Genomic DNA, 21,799 nt, shown 5'->3' on the forward strand with positions numbered 1-21,799 from the left:
CCATTCTTCTGCCACCATTAAACCAGTGGGAATGGGGAGGACAATGGTCCATGCAAAAATCACACATCCAATACAGAAGCTGGTTATGAGGTTTGTGTAATGGATGGATGGGTGACTGCATGTTATAGAGCCTCAGCAGCTGTTTTTTTTTTTTAGGTTTTACTTTCATATCAACCTTAGCTGGGGAGATTTGGATGATTGTCAGTATCTGAGTATTTGCTACAGTTATGTCCAAATAAACATGGACTCCGCAGAGAACTACATGTGCATCTCAAGGAAGAATATTATAAAAAATGTGTTTAAGTAAATCAGTTCAAAAAAATACAAGACTTCTCACAGGGTGTATTGTATTTTAATGGAAGGTTGAGTGGAAGGAAATATTTAGATTAAGATGCACAAGCAAGAGGGAAACACCACAGGAAGAGTGGAGAGGCCACAATTCCAAATAGCTGTAATTCCTGTCTTACACTGTTTCAGAGTCAGTGAAGACTGAAGGGGCCATGTCATCTGTTGGTGTTGATCCACTGTGTTTTTCAAGTCCTATTTACCAAATACCTGCTTTAATGACCATAGTATGAAGAAGATGATGAGAGACAGCAGTGGCAATGTTGCACATGAACTGAAAACAACCTGGGCTTGAACACCTCAGCAGAATTACAGGATGATCTCCTCCATGCCACGCTGCATTGATGCAGTAATTCATGCAAACTGAGTCATGGCCTATTACTGAGTGCAAATACTATGCAGCACATGGACATACTTTGCAGTGAGGCTTTGGTTATATCCCTGTTACTTGTGCATCTTTTTTTAACCACGTTTTGCATCCATGAACCTTTTCATTACTATGCATGGAGTACAGTTCTCTCTGAACATCCGGCTTCTTCAGCAATAGATTTTTCGAACTTACCGTCCTTCTGGAAGGTGTCAGTTGCTGTCTGCTGGTAAACTGTCAAGTCAGCAATTTTGCAATTATTGCAAAATTCAGATTTTCTGAGAAACAAAATTCTGGGTTTTCATTAGATGAAAACTATAATCATCGAAATGAACATAAATAATTGTTTTAATTATATCACGCCTGTGTGTAATGAATCTATGCAATACATGCATTTTACTTACTTATTGAATTACTAAACATAAATTAGCTTTGCAATAATATGCTAATTTATTGATTTGCACCTGTGCTAATATTTTATCTGTCCACAGTGGAAAAAAGCCAGAAAAATGTTGCCTGGCTGAAATCACAGATGTCGCTGTTAAAACTGCTAAAACCTCAAGCTGAGGTGCTGAAAGGAATTCCAAATTTAAAATTACTAGAAATTACTGCAATAATAATATCTTTTGAATTCCCAAATTATGACTACACGTCCGAAACAAGAAGCAGTCAACAATTTGTGAACACCCAAGTCTCAACTGCACGTCACCACTCAGTTTGGATTGGAAGCTCAAGTTGTGTGTTTGCTTACAAAGCACCAGCTGTTTTGAGTGAGTATAATCAGGAGCAGCTGCAGGAGAGCCAAAAGAACAAGCTAAATTAAATGCAGATGTTGTATCTAAAAATAAACCTCAGCAATTTCTTCAGTTGAAACCGGCTTGGTGCAGCTTGAAGCGTAGAAAAAAGAAAGATAAAAATAAATTGAAACAAAACAAAGTTAAATAGGAGTAATTACAGGAATTAAAGAGGGGACCGACTTGGATGAAACCCATGCTAACGTCTGCTGTGGTAGAAATATAAGAGATCCAAACCTCCCACTGCTATATGGTTGCTGCCCAGAAAGCAAATAAAACAAGGAAAATAACTTGTTTCTTCATATGCCTTGCACAGCCAACAATTGCCTTTTAGGTATTTCAGTTAAAAACAGCAAACACGAATTTAAACTGGAGGAGGCACCATGCAAAAAGGCTGCAAGGGCTGCATCCCCACCTAAATAGGCCACACAGCACGTATTCAGGTCAGTCACAGATCCTGAAAACTGTCGGAGCCACTAAACCAATCAGTGAAAGACCAAGACAGAGGCAGGCAGAAAATGAAAGAAATGTGAAACAGGGACGACGATGATGATGTGAGGGAAAGAAAAGGTGAAATGAGACGAAGTTAAAGAGAATATCAGTAAAACAGGGACAGAGGGTTAACTAAAAGGTACCAGAACATCTGGCACACTGGTGCTTTTATCACAGTCTCTATGAAACATAGTACAGGCAATACTGTTCAATACATCTTTTCCTCTCAGTCTGATGATATTCCTTCACTGTTTTGATAGACTGATGGATGCTCCAGAAACTGCCTGTAAAACTAACACAAAAGTGACTTGCAAAAGTATTAGTACCCCTTTAAAACACCAGTGGAATGAATGTTGGGAATTTAAGGTTCATCCATTTTCCAATAAACTCTGACCAGCTTCCCAGTTCCTGCTGAAGAGATGCATGCCCAAAGCATGATGCTCACACCACCATGTTTCATGGTGGGTATGGTGTGTTCAGTGTGCCACTTTGCTGCCACACATAATGTTCCACTTTTGTCTCATTAGTCCAAAAATATGTTCACAAAGGTCTTGGGGATCACCAAGATATTTTTGGCGAAGGTGAGACCGCCTTTGTGTTCTTTTGGGTCTGCAGTGGTTTTGTCTTGTTATCAAACAAGATCTTAATCGCCGACCTAAAGTGCCTGCAGAGCTTTAGATGTAGTTCCAGATTCTTTGGGACCTCCTGAAAGAGTCATTGTTGTGGTTTTAGTGTAATTTTGGCCAACTCCTGGGAAGGTTCTCCACTGTTCCATGTTTATTTTTTCCATGTGTTAATGATGGTTCTCACAGTGTTTCTCTGGAGTCCCAAAGCCTTAGAAATGGCTTTGTTAATGCTTTCCAGACTAAGTGATGTCAATGACTTTGTTTTTCATCTGTTCCTGTTTTTTTTGGATCATGGCATGATCCATTGCTTTTTAAGATCAAATAGCCTACTTAATTTTGCCAGACAGGTACTATGAATGGTTTCTTGATTATACAGTAATCAGGCCTGAGTGTGGATAGCAAAATTCAACATAGCTTTAAAAAAAATTGGATAATCACAACTATTAATGGGGGATGGTAGCTTTTCACACAAGGCCAGGATGAAAACGTTTTCCTAAAAAAATGAAATCATTTTAAAACTGCCTTTTGCATTTATTTATGTTATCCTTGTTCAATAATAACATTTGTTTGATGATTTGAAACACTAATGGTGTCAAAACAGGAAAAATAATGAAATGTTTAAGGGGATCAATACTGTTTACAGCATTGTACATCAGTCTGAATCTAAGAAGACAGTGTGTCTTGGTGAATTCAGGTGATTTTAGTTTCTACCACCCTCTGTAAACGCCTGTGACCCGTGGGCTCATGGTTCTGTGTGTTTCACATATCATAAGCCAAAGCCTCTGCCAGTCACACTGGTACAAAGCTGACAATAATCCGTTCTTAGATATTTGTTCAAAAACTGCTGTGAAGTTTGGAAACGGTCTCTTCGACTTTATTTTTAAACCATTTCTATTTTTCTTAATTTATCCTCAGTATCACCACCGCATTTAAAAGAAAATTGCTACCGTCCAATGTTACGTTTTTCTATAACAAGTAAAGTTATTCAATGAACTCTGCTTTTTTGAGCGCTATGTAATAAAAACTATTGTGTGAGGTAATATAATGATTATATCTGCTTTATACACTTATGTACTGAAAAGACAGCAGTACATTTACCTATTATTTTTATTTGTGTCCTTGAATGCTAATAGGATATCAAGATGATCCAATAAACTCTTCTGAGAAAATCAAATAAAGTGGGAAAACATGAAGAGGTAGAGAATGAAGATGGGAGATGCAGAAAGAAAACATGACGCTTGGTGGAGACATGTGACCTGTTTCACTGCTCAGGTTTAGATGGATGGGGAGGCAGTCCAAGGTCAACAGGGTCACTTTAAACACAGCAGAGCCAAGGCTGACTGTGACCCATTCTGCAATGGAAAAGTGTCTTGGGCGTGATTTTTCTTTTAGATAAAAAAAACACACAATCCATGATATGTGCAATGGGCTGCAAAAACATTCATGCCCCTTTAACTTGATAAAGTCATTACAGAACTTTTACTGACTTCAAAGTACTTTATTGGGTTTTTTGTTAAAGACTAGCATACAGTAGTGCATTTTGTGAAGTGGAAGGACACAAATAAAATAATATGAATAAAAATCTGAAGTGTGGCTTGCATTTTTATTTAGTCAACCCAAGTCAATACTTTGTAGAACCACCTCAGGCTTGTGGGGTTTGTCTTTACCAGCTTTGCACATATAGAAATGGCATTTCTTCCATCCTTCTGTGCAAAACAGTTCAAGCTCAATCAGATTGGATCTAGAGAGTCTTTGGACATCAGTCTTCAAGACTTGACACAAGTTCTTAGATTTAGCACTAGACTTTTACTGGACCATTCTACATCATAAATATGCTTTTATCTAAGCAATTTCATTGCAGCTCTTAGTGTATGTTTAATTTAATTGTACCTTAAAAATACTTTATAAATTCAAAAAGGAAATACAAAAAATCTACAACTTGAACTATCCAAATTGACTCATTGTAGATGGTGATGGCTGTTGGCTAGAAGGATGTCCTGCAGTGCTCTGTATTACAGCAGATCTGAAGGAACCTCTGTCTGGTAAATACGATGCTCAGGGTTGTTCATAATGTTCTTAATATTATGAAGCATCCTTAATTATCTATAGAGGCTTCTGAACAGTACCCAGAAAGGAGCCAGCCTTCTTTATCACCTCAAGTGTTTTACAGCCTCTAACAGATTTTCTTCAACTATTGTCCTATATTTAGCTCCATCCATCTTCCATTTACTTGTGTGACTGTGATGCAGGGTAATGCACCATCTTAGTTTTCTTTCAGATTTTTGCTGTATCCACTACTTGCACACAGGACTTCTATAAAGGTCATGCCTAACAGTTGTCCTATCCTTTTCTGCCTGAGTCGTGGATCTCTGCAGCTCCTCCAGAGTTTCCATGGGCATCTGAGCTGCTTCGCTGATTAATGCACTCTTTGCCCAGCCTGTCAGTTTAAGTGAAACGTCTGCTGTGTTCCTTGGTCTTTATGGTGCTGCTTGTTCACTAATGTTCTCTCAATAAATTAGGTGACCTCTGAAGGCACCTGGTTGCACTGAATTTTACTTAGTGGTGTCAAAGTAAATGGAACGGAAAATGAATGCATGCCAAATGTTTCAGAATATTTTAAAAAACATTTTGAGAACTTTATCTAATTCTTCTTCCATGTCATAATCATGCACTACTTTGTGTTGGTCTATCAAATAATATACCAAGGAACCACAGTTAAGTTTTTTGTTTTAACATGCCAAACTGAAAAAGTTCAGCATAAATGAATACCTATATACTTTTACTTAAAAAACAGCGGTTAAAGGAGTGAAAATGTTCCTCTGTGCAACTTACAGAGATAGATTATTCCTGTCAGTTTATGAATAACAGTCAGAAACTTTAATAATAGAGGCTCTCTGGTCACGGTGGAAGCCTGTGTGCGGTGATGATGTTGTGTGTGAATGCTTGAGCTGGGATGATGGAGGTTGTACCTGGGATGGTGGTGGGCTCTGTAGCTGTTCTGAAGGAAGTGATGGACGGCTCAGATCGGCCCCGTTGATTCTCTGCCACCACGCGGATCTCATAATCTGTATTCCAGTCAAGGCCATTCAGCATTATGTACTCGCTGGCAGGGGGAAGGCGCAGTTCTGGTTTCCAATCAGACACATGCTTCTGAGGTAGGAATACAACAGGACAGGGGTCAGCAGTGTGTTACAAAGGCAGGTAGCCATTACTCAGTTCAGGACAGAATACAAATATTTCTTTGTATTATTTTAAACTGAATGTATATCTCGCTACCTGTCCAAGCACAATAAAACATAGTTTGAAACTAGATTCATGCATACACTTTATAAAAAATTTAATCTGACTGAATTTTTCCTGCTTTAGGTCAGTTAGAATTACCAACATGGTTTCTATTTGCTAAATGCCAACATAACGAGAGAGAATTTTAGATAACTTTATTTAAAATATTTTATTTAAGAGGTTTACACACACTAAGATTCCTATGCCTATAAACATTATGGCAAAGCTCAGATAATGATATCATAGCTTGGTAAGCTTCTGGTAGTTTAATTCACAACAGTTAATTGGAGACACATTGATGTATTTCAAACTACATCTCAAACACAGTTTCCTTGTGTGACATCATGGCAAATCTAAAGAAATTAGCCAAGATATCAGGAAGAGGACTGTGAACCCCAGGAAGTCTGGATCATCCTTGGGTGGAATTTCCGACTGCCTGAAGGTCCCACGTTCATCTGCCCAAACACAAATGTCCAGTCGGTCCTGTACCAAAGTGGGCTGAAAGGCCAGTCAGTGAGGAAGAAGCCATTACTTGAGACAATATGCCCTGTTGTCTGATGAAACAAAGTTAAAGTATTTGGCCATAATTACATTTGAAGGGGAAAAGGGGGAAGCTTACAAGCCTGAGAACGCCATTCCTATTGTGAAGTAAGGGGGTGGATAAAAGACACACGAGGACGGTGCCGAGCAAATAGAAAAGTCAGATTTTCCCAGCTGACCTAAAACATGAAATGCTTTAGGTCAGCTAAGGTCTGATTTGATTTTAGAACATGAGGGAAAAAGATTCTATGTTCTTAACCTATATAGTGTATGCAGCTAAAGTAATTTTGTTTCAGTGGGATGTACAGTGCCTTACGAAAGTACTCAGCCCCCTTGAACTTTTCAACCTCTTGCAACATTTCAGGCTTCAAACATAAAGATATAAAATTCTAATTTTTTGTGAAGAATCAACAACAAATGAGACACAATTGTGAAGTGGAATGAAATTTATTGGATGTGTCAAACTTTTTTAACAAATAAAAAACAAATGTTTGGCGTGCAATATTATTTGGCCCCCTTGCGTTAATATTTTGTAGCGCCACCCTTTGCTGCAATTACAGCTGCAAGTCACTTGGGGTATGTCTCTATCAGTTTTGCACATCGAGAGACTGAAATTCTTGCCCATTCTTCCTTGCAAAACAGCTGGAGCTCAGTGAGGTTGGATGGAGAGCGTTCATGAACAGCAGTCTTCAGCTCTTTCCACAGATTCTCGATTGGATTCAGGTCTGGACTTTGACTTGGCCATTCCAACACCTGGATACGTTTATTTGTGAACCATTCCATTGTAGATTTGGCTTCATGTTTTGGATCATTGTCTTGTTGGAGGATAAATCTCCGTCCCAGTCTCAGGTCTCTTGCAGACTCCAACAGGTTTTCTTCCAGAATGGTCCTGTATTTGGCCCCATCCATCTTCCCATCAATTTTGACCATCTTCCCTGTCCCTGCTGACGAAAAGCAGGCCCAAACCATGATGCTGCCACCACCATGTTTGACAGTGGGGATGATGTGTTCAGGGTGATGAGCTGTGTTGCTTTTATGCCAAACATATCATTTTGCATTGTGGCCAAACAGTTCGATTTTGGTTTCATCTGACCAGAGCACCTTCTTACACATGTTTGGTTTGTCTCCCAGGTGGCTTGTGGCAAACTTTAAACAAAACTTTTTATGGATATCTTTGAGAAATGGCTTTCTTCTTGCAACTCTTCTATAAAGGCCAGATTGGTGCAGTGTACGACTGATTGTTGTCCTATGGACAGACTCTCCCACCTCAGCTGTAGATCTCTGCAGTTCATCCAGAGTGATCATGGGCCTCTTGGCTGCATCTCTGATCAGTCTTCTCCTTGTTCGAGATGAAAGTTTAGAGGGACGGCCGGGTCTTGGTAGACTTGCAGTGGTCTGATACTCCTTCCATTTCAATATGATTGCTTGCACAGTGCTCCTTGGGATGTTGAAAGCTTGGAAAATCTTTTTGTATCCAAATCCGGCTTAAAACTTCTCCACAACAGTATCTCTGACCTGCCTGGTGTGTTCCTTGGTCTTCATGATGCTCTCTGCACTTTGAACAGAACCCTGAGACTATCACAGAGCAGGTGCATTTATACGGAGACTTGATTACACACAGGTGGATTCTATTTATCATCATCAGTCATTTGGGACAACATTAGATCATTTAGAGATCCTCACTGAACTTCTGGAGTGAGTTTGCTGCACTAAAAGTAAATGGGCCGAATAATATTGCACGCCCCACTTTTCAGTTTTTTATTTGTTAAAAAGGTTTAACACATCCAATAAATTTCATTCCACTTCACGATTGTGTCCCACTTGTTGTTGATTCTTCACAAAAAATTAGAATTTTATATCTTTATGTTTGAAGCCTGAATGTGGCAAGAGGTTGAAAGGTTCAAGGGGGCCAAGTACTTTCGCAAGGCACTGTATTATTTGACCAGGACTGCCTGGAAGAAGAGATGCTGCAGTCGACTCACCGAGTTCTTCCTGGCTAAATAAAGGCTTTAATATTATTATTATTTAGTTTTCAACTTCTTAATTCCAACTGTCCAATAACCAGTAAGCACCATCAGTCCAGGTTGGCCAAACACTAGTTAAGCCTGTCTCAAAGAAAAATCATCTCAGAAGCCAAATCTAGTCTTTCTCTATGAAAATAGTTATTTTTTTAAATTGCCATTTAACACAAGACAGTTGTAAATAACCACTGGTTGTAAGCCAACTGGGGATTTAGTCTTACTGGTAATTTTCATTCTCTCAGTGAGTTTTTGCCCAGTGAAAAAAGCTCATTTAAAAATGGCAGAACCCAGTCTGAGAGCATGTGTTTGTTTCAAGTCGATGAAAATTGTAGCATTAAAACAATGGCTTCGATTGTGTGAGTCTAAATGTGTTGTGTTGCTGTTGGCGCTTATCCTCATGATAGAACCCAGCTGGTATTTCCAGCTTACATTTGGCAACAGGATGTTCCAAAACTTTTATTTCTCATGTAATTGGTGAAGAAATGGAAGAAATGCAAAGTGGCACCTCGTTACCAGTATACTCACAGCCTTGTATCGGACCAGGTAGTGTTTAATAGGTGAACCTCCGTCATCCTGCTTGGTCCACTTGACTTTAACAGAATTACTGCTCTTTACAGGTGTGACTTCTAGTATGGGAGCATTTGGTTCCCCTGCACAAAATCAAAACATTGCAGTTAGTTGCATCAGTTACATAATGTTTAGCCCTTAAATCCACGTTTTTGGTTCTATGCATTTTAGGTTTATTTGCACGAACTAAAGAAATAGTTTGGATGTAGTTTAATAGGGTTTCTGTGGATAGGTATGGGTAGTCATTGATTTCACTGTGGAGTAAACTGAATTTGCATGTAGAAAGCAATATTCTCATAACAAAGTGAGGTTAACATTTTGTCAGACTCTGACCTTTATGGAGCGGAATTCAGCCTAGAGAGAAACTAAAAATTGACAACTTGCAATGGCTGCTAGGCAGTGCTTGATCTTTGTCAGCCCTGGGAAAGCTGTGCAAAAAGTTTTAAAATACCATCATTTATTACTGCTGTAGAAGCTCATTCCAAAAAAAATAAATAAATAAATAAATAAATAGAGAAATTGAATCTTGAATTTGAGTGCATTAATTCAGAGATAAAAGTTTGAAATAAATTTAGATTTTCTTTCAGAAAATCAATGGGACCACATCTACTTGTATGTCTAAAGCCTGGTACAAAATATAAATAGAGCCTATTTTTTAAATTTTACATTACGTTTTTTATGTCGATCAGATTTCTTTGTAGGTTTGCTGGGATGAAAATGACAAAAAAAAATTTTTTTTTCCTAGCAACTCTTCAAAGTAGGAAAGACAGGAAAACATGTCCTTCAAGAAAGGTAGATGTGTGTTAATCTCCATAGCTCAAAAAGGGCTAAAACAAATTGCGGTAGCTACTAGCCTTAGTTTGGCCATGTCTACAGTTAGAGCAAGAATTTCAAAATGTATCTTACCACCACAAACAGTCAGCAGGATGTAATAATAATACCCCATCCCAGTATTTCTATTAAAATTGCATAGGAAGATGTTCTGCTTCAGGAAAATAACGCTCCAGCACCCCCGTTGTCCGCATCTGATACACATACAATTTGATTACCTGCTAAATGAAATAAATGTATATCTTACCTCATTAGCAGTATCTCATATTAAAAAAGTTTAATCTATTTTCATTAATATTTTTCAACAACTAAATCGCTAACAATTTCTATAAAATAAATACAACGTTTTCAGAGTGTCAGGAAACTTATCAGTAATCCATGAGTTTCAATGTTTTGATGAGGTAAAAATGACAAGAAAAGGAAACTGATTTCTCTTAGGCACTCTTCAAAATAGGAAAGACCAGGCAACGTGCCTTTCAAATAAAGCAGATGCTGGTTGCTCTTCATAAATCAGAAAATGGCAAGAAGAAAACTGCTACTTGCCTGTAAACTATTGGTGTAAACCTCTTCCAGTCTTAAAGCAGTCAAGGTGCCTGTTGATGCATATTCCACACTTACCAAGGACCACATTGGAAGCACTTTGCTGCTATTTAGAGATTGAAGTGTGAATGAGATGCGGTTGCTGTTTTACAGTAATAAGTAGTATTTAAAAAAAACTGCTTTGATGAAGCAGCAACGACTGAACAGAAACACGTAATTTTATTTCAAAGCTCTGATTCAGGAACAGCAGCTCAATAAAATAATCCATGTACCCCAAACTGGACAATTTGTTTAGTTACAACTGAGCCCGTATATGCCAACTCTTACTTAAATTTGATTTTCTTTTATGTGCTAAATTTAAGGTAAGGTAAGGTAAGTTTATTTATATAGCGCTTTTCAGCAACGAGACACTCAAAGCGCTGATTTAAATAAATAAACTCTAATTTAACATCTGCTTGAGAGAAAAACCCAAAAGAAATGCCTGTTATTGTAAATAATTTCAGTCTGTGAGGGAATATATGGGCAAGTCTCCATAGCAACAATTTGTATTAGGAATTTGCATACAACTTTACCTAGGATGCCAATATTTTTTAGGGTGCCACGTTTAGAAAAGATCAGCGGTGTCAAAATTTGATCTTAAAAGTTAAAAAAAGTTTAAAAAAAGTTTGTTTCATCATTTGATTAATTTAAATCTTTTAATTTGAAAAAAAAAAAAACTAGATTCAAAGGAAAAGTGTAAACAAATTACAATTAAAAACTTGAGAAATGTTCTTTTTATTAAAATCATGTGTTATCTGGTAATCCTGTTTGGTTCCCAACGACCGAACCAGTCTTTTACTGTTGCACCTGTACATGAACATAAATCATTCTGTTTTTAAGCCGCTAAAAAATTTGTGTTTATTTCAATGTGTCACATCAGAAATCTTTTCAGATAACAAAAACATGGTAGTAGTTAATTTGAAGCACTTGAGTCAGAAATACACCAACGTTTTAAGACTAGAGTGAGAAACTATCTAATCATTTAAAAGTGTCTGCGTGTGGAATATGACTTGAAGGACAGCATGAGAGTTTAGAACGGCTGCCTCTCTGACTGAGGTGCTGCTCTCCTCCTTGCTTCTCATTATCAGCTCTGTCCTCCTGAGTAATTTCTGCTTGGTCGCAGGATAATGAGCCTGTAGACCTTGATTGGACACGTTATCCTATTACTTTTAATAACATTTACATAGTCTTATGGGAGGGAAGGTCAGGGAGGTTCTTAGTGTGTTTTGTGTCTGTGTGGGAATGTTTGTTTCTTCTTCTGTGGTATTGTGATGGTTGTGGAAATTGTGACTAAAAATCAAAAACATATTAGAACGGACTGTTTATGTGCATTTCATAAATAGATCACACACTCCTCAAAACGTAATTTTCTGGAAAGTGGAGTAAAGGACAAATATAATTCATGATTTGATTTCAAATCACCCTAAAAAGTTTCTCTTGCACAGATTTTTAATATTTAATATTCTACAGATCAGTGTTAGCAGTTGCAGTTATTGAGATGCATATGCATGAAGGCACTTTATTCTTCAGGTTAGTGCACTGCAAGCTACAATCCAGCAGGTTAGGGTGAGCATGACTGAGGCTGGAAATAAGAAAGTGTTAGTAAAAGCGGCTGCAGGAGCAGTAAAGCACTGGTGCATTCAGTGCTGTTATCCACAAGCATCAGTCTGGATTAGGAAAAAACTTTTCTGAAGCTATAACATCCAGAGATAGAAAGTGAAGTGGTTAGGATGAAAAACTCAGACTGCAGGCTGGAAAATATAGCTGCCACACACAGGGGGTGGAGCATGTGAAGCACGCACCACCCATGACTTTGAAAAAGACATGCATGTAGGTGGTGAGAGTCCACATGCAGCAAATTACACCATTCATTCATATTCCAGCATACAATGAGAGACTGGAAACAGTGGTTAGAAACAAAGTACAGGATTTACTTCTTAATCGATTTTTTTGTGTGTGTTTTATTTGAAGCTGAACATAACTCACCAAAAGGAAACAAATGAAGCCATGTTAATACCGTAAATTGTGTTTCCCTAAAGAAGACATGACACTAAGGATGTAGACTCATGCAAACAGGACTGACAGTTGTAGATGTGGAGGAACAAGGAGGAGGAAGAAGTGACAAGAAAATTCAATCTACATGCTTCAGAAATGCAAACATGTTATAGTGTATAAAATCAGTGAAAGGTGATTACACTTAAGCTCATTTAGAGTAAAAACCATAACATAACATCTTGTGGAGGATCATGTTTAACAGTGAGAATGCCGCAGATGGCACTTTGTGAGGATGCACATGGAAAGTTTCGGATTTGACCTCATATGATAAAATGATTCAAAAATGTGGGAAAAAAATATTGTTTACTAAAAAAAACATTTTGCATCTATGAAGGTTAAAATAAAACTATATGGAAAATTCACACTAGGCATGGACCAGTTTCCACTATCAAGGTATAAAGAGGTTTTAAAAAGTTACGGTTTTAAAAACTGACCAAAGTTTTATTTGGCTAAAAGAAGTACTATAGCGCTGCCCCTCCCCCATCTGATGATGCACACTGCTGAAAAGCTACCTGAAAAAGGTCTACTACCTTGTCCTAGACAAATTTGGCGCTTTGGAAATATTTCTGCTCAGCCAAAATAGTGGAAACTAAGAGAATGCCCTCCATCAGTAACTCTGTTAGGCACCCAACTGCTGGTTGGGTGCCTGCAGATAGCCCGACTAATAAACCAGCTAACTAATTCTCAGTCTTAAATTAATTTGGTTTCACAATCCTCAAAGTGGAATTACACTTTTGTCTGCCACTCAACTTACATTATAATGTAGCACTTTGAACACCTAGCTTCTTTTTCAATGGCCTTTTGTGAATTATCCTTTTTGTGGGGGATGTCTAATCAACAACCACCATGTTGGCAGTCCTAAGCACAATTTTGTAGGCCATTACATGTACATGAAATTTCAGTATTTAAAGTACTTTCATTTGTCTTCAGTGATATTAAAATGTCTGAAAAACGTTTTGACTTGATAAAGGAATTTTTCAATGAAATTCTATTAAAAGGTGCATATAATTGAACACTGAAATAATACAAAAAAAGTTATTATAGGTTTTATTCATATTAAGAAGAGCATGACAATGAATGATATCATGAAATATTTCTGGTGTGATGATTTCATGCTTAGTTGTCCTATGCCAAAGCTGAATGACAGAATGATCTAAAGTGTTTTAAGCTAATTTCACAAATCGCTAGTGGACAAAGAAAATTTACCTTCTGTTGATCACCGAAGACCACAGCGTCAGCACCATGCAAGAGCCGCATGGCATAGTCACATGATGCGCACGGACATGATTGGTTCAAAGAATATATGAGAGGAAGAGAGCGGGAAAGAAGGGCGGGGCAGGGGAGGCACATGGGAGACATACAAAACATTTGAAATGATGAAAACACATCACCAAAAACAAAACAAATGAAAATGTTAGAGACAAAATTGCAAACAAAACAAGAAGAGTAGATTAATCCCTAAACTGAATCTTTTCTAAAAGAGGCCTAAAATGTTGCTAGAGATATTATTAATCATTGTTTGCCTCCAGTCTTCACTAAATTAATAAAAAAATTAATAAAACCAAACAAATACTCAGCAGCAGGGTTTGAAGGGAATGTAAGCATTAATGAATAAAAGAGAAAACTGCAGCTTTTGGTGAACTGATCATGCCAAATAATTGTGAAACACAACAGATAAAAGTATGAACACAAAAAATTATCTGCAAAGAGTTTCCACAAAATGACAATTTAGAACCGTTGTGTCCAATGTCAGTATGCAAGAGCCAGTATCTTGCAGGTTTTAAATGTTTTAATACTTCAGCACACCTAAATCAAATGCATCATTCATTACCAGGGTTCTGCTGAACCTGATGGCATACTGAGAAGAGAATTCAGCAATTTGAATTGGCTGTATTGGATAGGTACACATCTAAGACATGCAAGACACCAGCTCTGAAGAATAGAGTTGCACACCCCTAATCTAGAAGCACTTGTTACCTTTGTCATAAGTGATGGAGAGAATAAATGAATGTTTGCTGGAGCATAAAGTGTGAACATCAGCAACCTACAGTTAAACAGTGCCTGCTTCTGATACATCATATTAAAAGAGTTGAACAATATAAAATGGAACAAAACCTACAAGCCAGGTTTAATTACAGGGAGAATACAGTTACTTAGATGTTTCACGGTGGTTAAATCATAAATGAAGGCATATACACTTAGTCAATGTGCAGTGAGTTATGTTTTAAAGCTATAATAAAATGCAAAGGTTTGGTGTCAGTGTTTCCTGTGCAACCTCTTGTTCAGAGCATGAAGTTGCACCAACTTAGAACTATTCCTCATTTCTGCAAAAAATCCAAAATAGTTCACTAAAATTAATCAACACCATCTGGCAATGGCACAGGTCAGTGTAATATATATTTGAGCAAAATTATATATTTGAGCAAAATTACAAGTTAACGATAGTGTTAAAAATAATAAATTACTTATTCTTATTCACTTATTAAAACTTATTGATTCTTTCCTGCTCTCGGTGGAGGTGGACGCTTTTTCTCTGTCTCCCGCACCCTTCCCATATCTGCCCTGCTTCGGCTCTGTGTCTTGTCTTTTTTTTGGAGCCTTTTTTTGCACATCTTCCAAATTCTTCCAAAATATGGATTTGGTCAGCTGGTCTCTCAATGCAATTGATCAAATTTTCTCGACGAGAAGACAGGGGTCGGGAGAGCCCACTTGCTCGGACGGGACATTTTTCTCCGGATACACGATGGACTCCTGGCAGAAGTGGAGGATTGTGTGTCTGTCGATAATGTCAGTTGAGGATGTGGAAGATGTGTATATAATTGGATGTTTGATATCAGGATTTCTGCTTTTTGGAGTCAGCGGTTACCTGGCATATCGAGAAATTCGGAGAATGTCAGCAGCTGTTCTGGCCATTGTAAGGCTGCCTGGCATGTGTGATGGGATCTTCAGAGCGATCAGCACTCAGACTGAGATGTTACGTGAGCTGAATCGCAGACTGGATGTGATCCTTACACAGGATTGCAGGCAGGTTGCGGTTCCTGGACTCAGGGGTGAAATGGGATAAATCTTGGAGAAAGTTGTTTGCTCGGATCTGGCAGAAAGACCAGGAATTTGGCCGTTTGGATTTGCCTTTGTGAAGCACCAGCGAGACTCTCAAGGCTGACGGAAAATTAAGAGTCAGCCTAACCCAAATAATTATTGTTTTTCTGAATCTGGCTCCCCTGCGCGGCCTTGATGGCTGGCTATCTTCAACCTCTCCTGGAAGTTATGTAAACATGACGCTCTGCTCCCTCTGCACCCTCCCTTCCCTGAGGACACCTGTGGACCTGCTCAGAACTTTGTGGCCGGTTGATGTACATTCCAACAAATCATCAAGGACAAAGGCCTCTGTGACAGTGCTTCATGGACTTACTTGCACACACTCACTTGCACACACACACATGCTCAAGATAAACATATGCACCCCCTCACACCACCTTCACCGTTCCCAGCATGATGTTGTTTTGTAAATTTGTTGCTTCTTTGTGCTGAGGTTTTTTGCAATCTCAAACTGTATCCTGCTAAGGATAAAGTGTGAAATATGATTTTTTTCCCCCTCTACTTACCTAATGTGGCCTCTTTGCTCATCTAGCAAGGGCAACGCCTGTGAGTGGGCAGCAAAGCCTCGGTGACCCGTCCCCCCATTGTCTTGTGTCATGATGTCTGTTTGGATGGGTTGTACTGGAATTCTAATTTCCCCTCAGGGATCAATAAAGTATCTTTGAATTGAATTGAATTATTCACATTATTAAATAGAAATACAACTACTATTATACTGTAGCCCCATTGTTTGCATTGACTTTGCAACAATCCTCCACCTTTAACAAGAGCGAACATCCAACAGAACCAGGCTCAGTGTGATATATAGAGAAGAAAAACACAGAACCACTGGACCAGGAGTACGTTCTATGGGAAAAAAACATGTGTACGCTTATTTAATTACATCAATAGCTCCATCAGTTGCCACTTCCAAGAAAGAAATGCAGCTAAACTCAAACGCACACAGACAGGAGTACTTTATATGGGAAAGAAATGCAATGAGAGTACACAAAGCTAATGGTATCAATACCACTTTCAATAGCTTCGTCCATGAAAGAGATAAAACTAAACACAAAAGCACAGGACCTGGGGTACCCTCTTCAACAAACACAAAAAAGTGCACATCAAGGGCTAAGAACTATGATCGCTCAATAAATGGCTTAGCCCGAGAAAGAGACAAGTAAAAATGGAAGCGCTGGGCCAGAAGCATTTTCCATGACCTAAAAAAACAGAAACAGAAAAAAGTGCACAAAATGGATGGCAGCAAACTATCACTGTATTTGTCCAGGAAAGTGACCGAACTAAACCAAGTTATACTGAGCCAGGAGAAGTCTTCTATGAGAAAGAGAACAGATTATGCAATGTTAATGGCAGCAATAGCCCAGTCAAGGAAAGAGACATAGCTAAACACAAAGGAACTGGGCCAGGAGTACTATCTGTAGGAAACAATAACAAATGGTGTAGACAACAATAATGGCCACAATAACTTTGTCAGTTGCTGTGTCCAGGATGCAGAACACACGGAAGAACTGGACCAGTAGTACTTTCTATGGGAAAGAAAAATAGAAGTTAAAAAAAGGTAATGGCAGCAATAACTCTATCAATAACTTTGTCCAGGAAAGAGACATAGCTGAACACTGAGGAAGGAAGGATTTCTAGAGAAAAACAAAAAAAAACCGATAAAGTCCACAAGAAATTCCTTCATCTAGGCATGAAACACAGCTGCTTGACAGGTCGCAGCAAAGTCTGAAGACTTAACGCTCTGTAGGCCTGATCTTCAAAAGATTTGCGTGTACAAAACCGCACGCAAACCTCTTTGCGTCAGCAAAGCTGATCCAGAAATGAGGTGGTAATCGGATTGCATGTGCAAAATCAGCGGAACTGTGGGCGCAAACCGTTTAGCGTGCCTGACTTCATGAATATGCAAAACATATGATAATGACCCAAACGCGTATATTCATGGAAAGAGGATATGCAAATGTCATCCCTTACCACCTGCAATGTGATTTTCAAAGCCTGAAACGGTTTGTGGGCGCATTTTTTGTGCGTTGATTTAGCAAGTTTGAAATACAGGTGCTAACTGGAACGCAAAAATTTCTGCTGTCACTTTGGCCAGAAGTAGGCATAGATAGAATGACAGATGACAGGAAGAGAGAATCTTCTTTAAATGTGCCAACAGATTTGGGTTGTCAAAAATAAAAATGTTAAAAATAGATAAGAATAGAGAATTCTATGAAGGATTATCGGAGCTCTGATTTGGAGCCAATCACAAACAGAAGCCATAATATTTCTCCTATGGTAAAACTCCTTGCAACACTTCATTCAACATCATTCCAGCATAACATCGCTGTCAGTGATCATCTGCTCAAATGCGCACATAACAATTTAAACAATCAAACATGTTGTATATTGTTAAAATATTGGCAAAACAAACAAAACGAATTCAGTAAAATCATAGGAAAATAATGTGTTTTTACATACATAAATATAAGTGACGCTATGTTTTAAAATTAGCAAAGCTATAACATACAGATTGTCAACTCCTACAACTATCTGTTTTTACGCTGCTAATATTACGTTCAGGCTTAAATATTGTGGGTGTTTATGATAAACTCCAAACTCTTCAAACATATACTCTCACAAAAACAACAGAACCCGGTGAGTCTCCGAAAAGAATTAAAAGATCAAGGAGGACAAATTTATAAACAGACATATTCGTCTTTTATATTTTTAATATTGATTGACCAATTTGTTGTGAGTTACGTCAAAACAATATAAGAGAAATAATCTCGACATAGCAGAAGACAAACCTGCTGGAAGTAGTACAACAAAAGTTAACTAACTGTAACAGTCCAGAAAAGCAAGGGCCGAACTGAACAGAAACAAAAAATCAGCAACGGGATCATTTATAACGATGCAGTGTAACAATCCCTGCATATTTCTAGCAACACAGCAGAGGATCTGTTTACTTTTCATCTTGTTCCAGCCAGTAGCACAGGCAATTTCCTCATTTAAACAGGGCTGCACCTGTTCTGCGCCTGCTATCCATTGCATGTTCAATCTTTGAAAATCGCACGCAACACGCCCACTTATTACACGTACAATTTATTTATAGTACACGCAAATTAGCACCCGCTTTTTGGGATCTTTGAAGATCAGGCCCTATATGTGGTATGAAAACTCTGCACTGACCAAAGGTGTTCGGTGCTGTTACTGTGATTTGTTTTCTCCTGGAATATCTTGAAACTGGAAACTGTAAATCCCTGACCTGATATAATGGTGCAACAGAAAATCTCATTCAGATTTTATTAAACTGTTTAATACAAAGACAGTAAGAAAAGTAGACCGAATTGGGCTGCTATTTAGAACCAGGGAGAGGTTCTGCAAAGTGGCCGTGTGTCTTTTTGAATTTGGAAAGAGCATTAATTTCAGCTCAACTAGTTTTAAAGAAAGCAAAAACATTAAAAAGAAAATAAAGAACAGATTTACAAACCAACAACTAATTGATGATCAGCTCACTGAAATAAAACCTGGTGTTTTCTGTTAGGAAGATCAAGAGTTTCTATGGAAAAATGTAACTGATGAAACTATAGAAGATAATTTATAAAATTTGTTAACATTTCTGTATTTTATAAGGAATGCACCATAATGATACAGACTACTTGAACTTCTTGTATCTATCTTTTTTTTACCATCTACTCATCATGAAACCTTAATTGCCCACTGCATTTAATCAGTCTGAGTTAGAAAGCCATATGTGTACAGAGAGAGGGTTAAACAATAAAACCAACAGAAAAGAAAATCACAAAAAACAAATCACAATAAACCAATTTTCTGCAGCCTGAAATACCTTGGGAGGCCACCACACTTCAGAGCAAAAGCCCACTAGCAAAAACTCATGCACCCAACGCAAAGAAGAATAAAACACCAACTCCATCTTATTGTCATGATATGACATCCTTGGACTTGGTTTGTGTTTTGTGTTAACTTTTGTTTAGTTCTGTTTCCCTGTGTTGTTAATCAGTTCCACCTGTCCCCTCTGCCTCCCTGCCAGCTTGTCACACCTGTTCTTAGTTCCTGTGATTACTTGCCTTTGTTTTCTCCCTGTATATTAGTTGGTCTGTGTTTCTTTGTTCCCTGCTGGTTCCTCTGTTTATTTACTCACTGTTCTGCCATGTTTCATTTCCCTGATCAGTTCTTTGTGTTTTGCTACTTCCTCGAGATTGCTACTTAAAGATGGAGATTCCTTTAATTATGCGGCTGCCAAGCTCTTGTCTGCACTTTGGTCCAATTCAAACTCAGAAGCTGACACTTATAAGCCTATGTTGAATTTAGACTAAACCCAGAAAGCCCTGATGGATTTCTCAACAGTTTTATGAGCTGATGGTTTGGAACTCAACTACAGACAGTGATGATAAAACAGCTTTTTGAAAGAAGATTGGAAGCTGACCTAAAAAAGTCATAAAAACGATGTCCATGTTTCTTCAGGGTCTGTAAGATTAGGTTGAAAATAATATGTTGAAGACTACGTGAATCCCAACTCATAACAAAGGAAGGGGTTGGGGTTATGGAAGGCTTAGACCTTTTACTTAAAGATATATCACCTTTTTCATCTTAAACATTGAGGTTTGGGCTGTAATGATAGTTTAGTTTCATTGCTAGAACTCCATCTGCTCAACAATACAACCCAACCCTAAGAAACCAACTTTACCTTGTAGTTGTGCATCAACACATTAATAATTTATCTCCTGGTGTTAAAGATTCTAAGACAGAAAGTTCCACTAGCTGTAAATATGACATGGACGCACAAACATGAACGTTTACGGCAACATGTTACCTTATCCTCTACCTCTACAAAAGACACATTAGTTCTAAAATCACCGATTCACTAAGTAAGAGGAACACCACAGGAAACTTCTACTTTCTCTAAAATTATAAAGGCTATCCCAAACTACAGGGTTCCTATGCAGTCTGGAAAAGTAGGAAAATTAAGAATATAAAAGGGAAACAATAAGACAAAATAATGTTTTCCCAACGTTTCTGAAAATTCCAATTATCTAAAGGTTGTGTCCATCCATCCATCCATCCATCCATCCATCCATACATACATCCATACATACATACATTCAAACTGAACTGAAGAATTTAGACTGTAAAAATTGGATAAAAAGTTTTGAGAAATCTGAAAATTTGTTAGTCTTGAAAAGTATGTAACTTAGAATGTGTAGGAACCCTTCACAACCAGTCAGTCTGCCAGTGTTAGACAAATGTTAGTGTGGTCAAAGAGTAATAAACACAGTTAGAAAAGCAAATAAACTCAACAAGAGGCTTTAGTTCTGTATTGGATTGGTTATACTTCTTATACAGTGCTCCATCATTCCTGTGAGCCACACCAAATATTAATTAACATCTACATTAACTGTGTTGCCAAGCAAGTAGGACAGATAGATGTAAGAGACACACTGCTGGACTTGCATACTCACTAAAGGACATACTGGTGGCAGCAATAGCAGGTGGCATCGATGATGCAACTGGAAAATGGTGAAAACAGCATGAGAGAGGTGGGAGTCCTCAGCAGAGAGAAGGCAGTACTTGGTGATGTGCATAATCTGCAGGAATGTTCCCATGCAACAACTGCTGCTGATGTTTGAGCATCTGATTAAACATCACCTGAGCACAAGTGTCAATGTTTCAAATCCTATTAAATGTGTAAAATTTTCAGGTGTGGTGAGATTTATTACACCTTCTGTGTGGAATTGTTTTTTTCATGAATGCATTTAAAAGGCTTTTGTAAAAGACGTTTATGACAATAGATGATAGCTGAACAATGCAGCCTAAATCTGCAACCAGCTCTGGTATTCATGGTTCAATTTATGTCGAAATAACAGTTGACAACTAAAAATTAGTTTTCTATTAAAAAGTTTTTATGTTTTTGTTGGAGTAAAACAGAGAAGCAAACTATGGTTTTGCTGACAATAATGTCAGATCACATGTAGTAATTGCAATTTGGTCCCATTGAAAACATTCTATAATACTTGGAAAAAAGTTGGATGTGTTTTTTTCCAAATGTGAATTCCACATTTTACTTAACCCATTTTTATGAGGCTGTCCTGCGGGACTCTGTGTTCCTCACAATGTAAGAATAAAATGATTTTTTTAAGGCAGACATCCTCTCCCATCATAACTGGAGTTTATTTTCTGGATCCTGGATCGATCTTGCTC

General features: G+C 38.0%; 1 protein-coding gene across 21 annotated transcripts in view; it reads right to left on the reverse strand.

Annotated features, from left to right (window-relative positions):
• The window catches only part of ncam1a (neural cell adhesion molecule 1a), a 365,229-nt gene that overhangs the window by 28,834 nt on the left and 314,596 nt on the right, over window positions 1-21,799 (reverse strand). For 7 of the 21 annotated variants that reach the window (XM_047379204.1, XM_047379202.1, XM_047379207.1 and 4 more), the window contains 4 exons: window positions 21,061-21,108; window positions 13,706-13,708; window positions 8,993-9,117; window positions 5,594-5,774 (listed from right to left, as the gene is read on the reverse strand). In XM_047379204.1, coding sequence (XP_047235160.1) covers window positions 5,594-5,774; window positions 8,993-9,117; window positions 13,706-13,708; window positions 21,061-21,108 — 357 coding nt within the window. Of the gene's footprint in view, window positions 1-5,593; window positions 5,775-8,992; window positions 9,118-13,705; window positions 13,709-21,060; window positions 21,109-21,320; window positions 21,324-21,799 lie in introns of all 21 variants that reach the window. The other 14 variants (XM_047379208.1, XM_047379210.1, XM_047379212.1 and 11 more) reach the window with 3 other exon arrangements.

The sequence above is a fragment of the Girardinichthys multiradiatus genome, chromosome 11, assembly GCF_021462225.1.
Source record: "Girardinichthys multiradiatus isolate DD_20200921_A chromosome 11, DD_fGirMul_XY1, whole genome shotgun sequence".
Lineage (NCBI taxonomy): Eukaryota > Metazoa > Chordata > Actinopteri > Cyprinodontiformes > Goodeidae > Girardinichthys > Girardinichthys multiradiatus.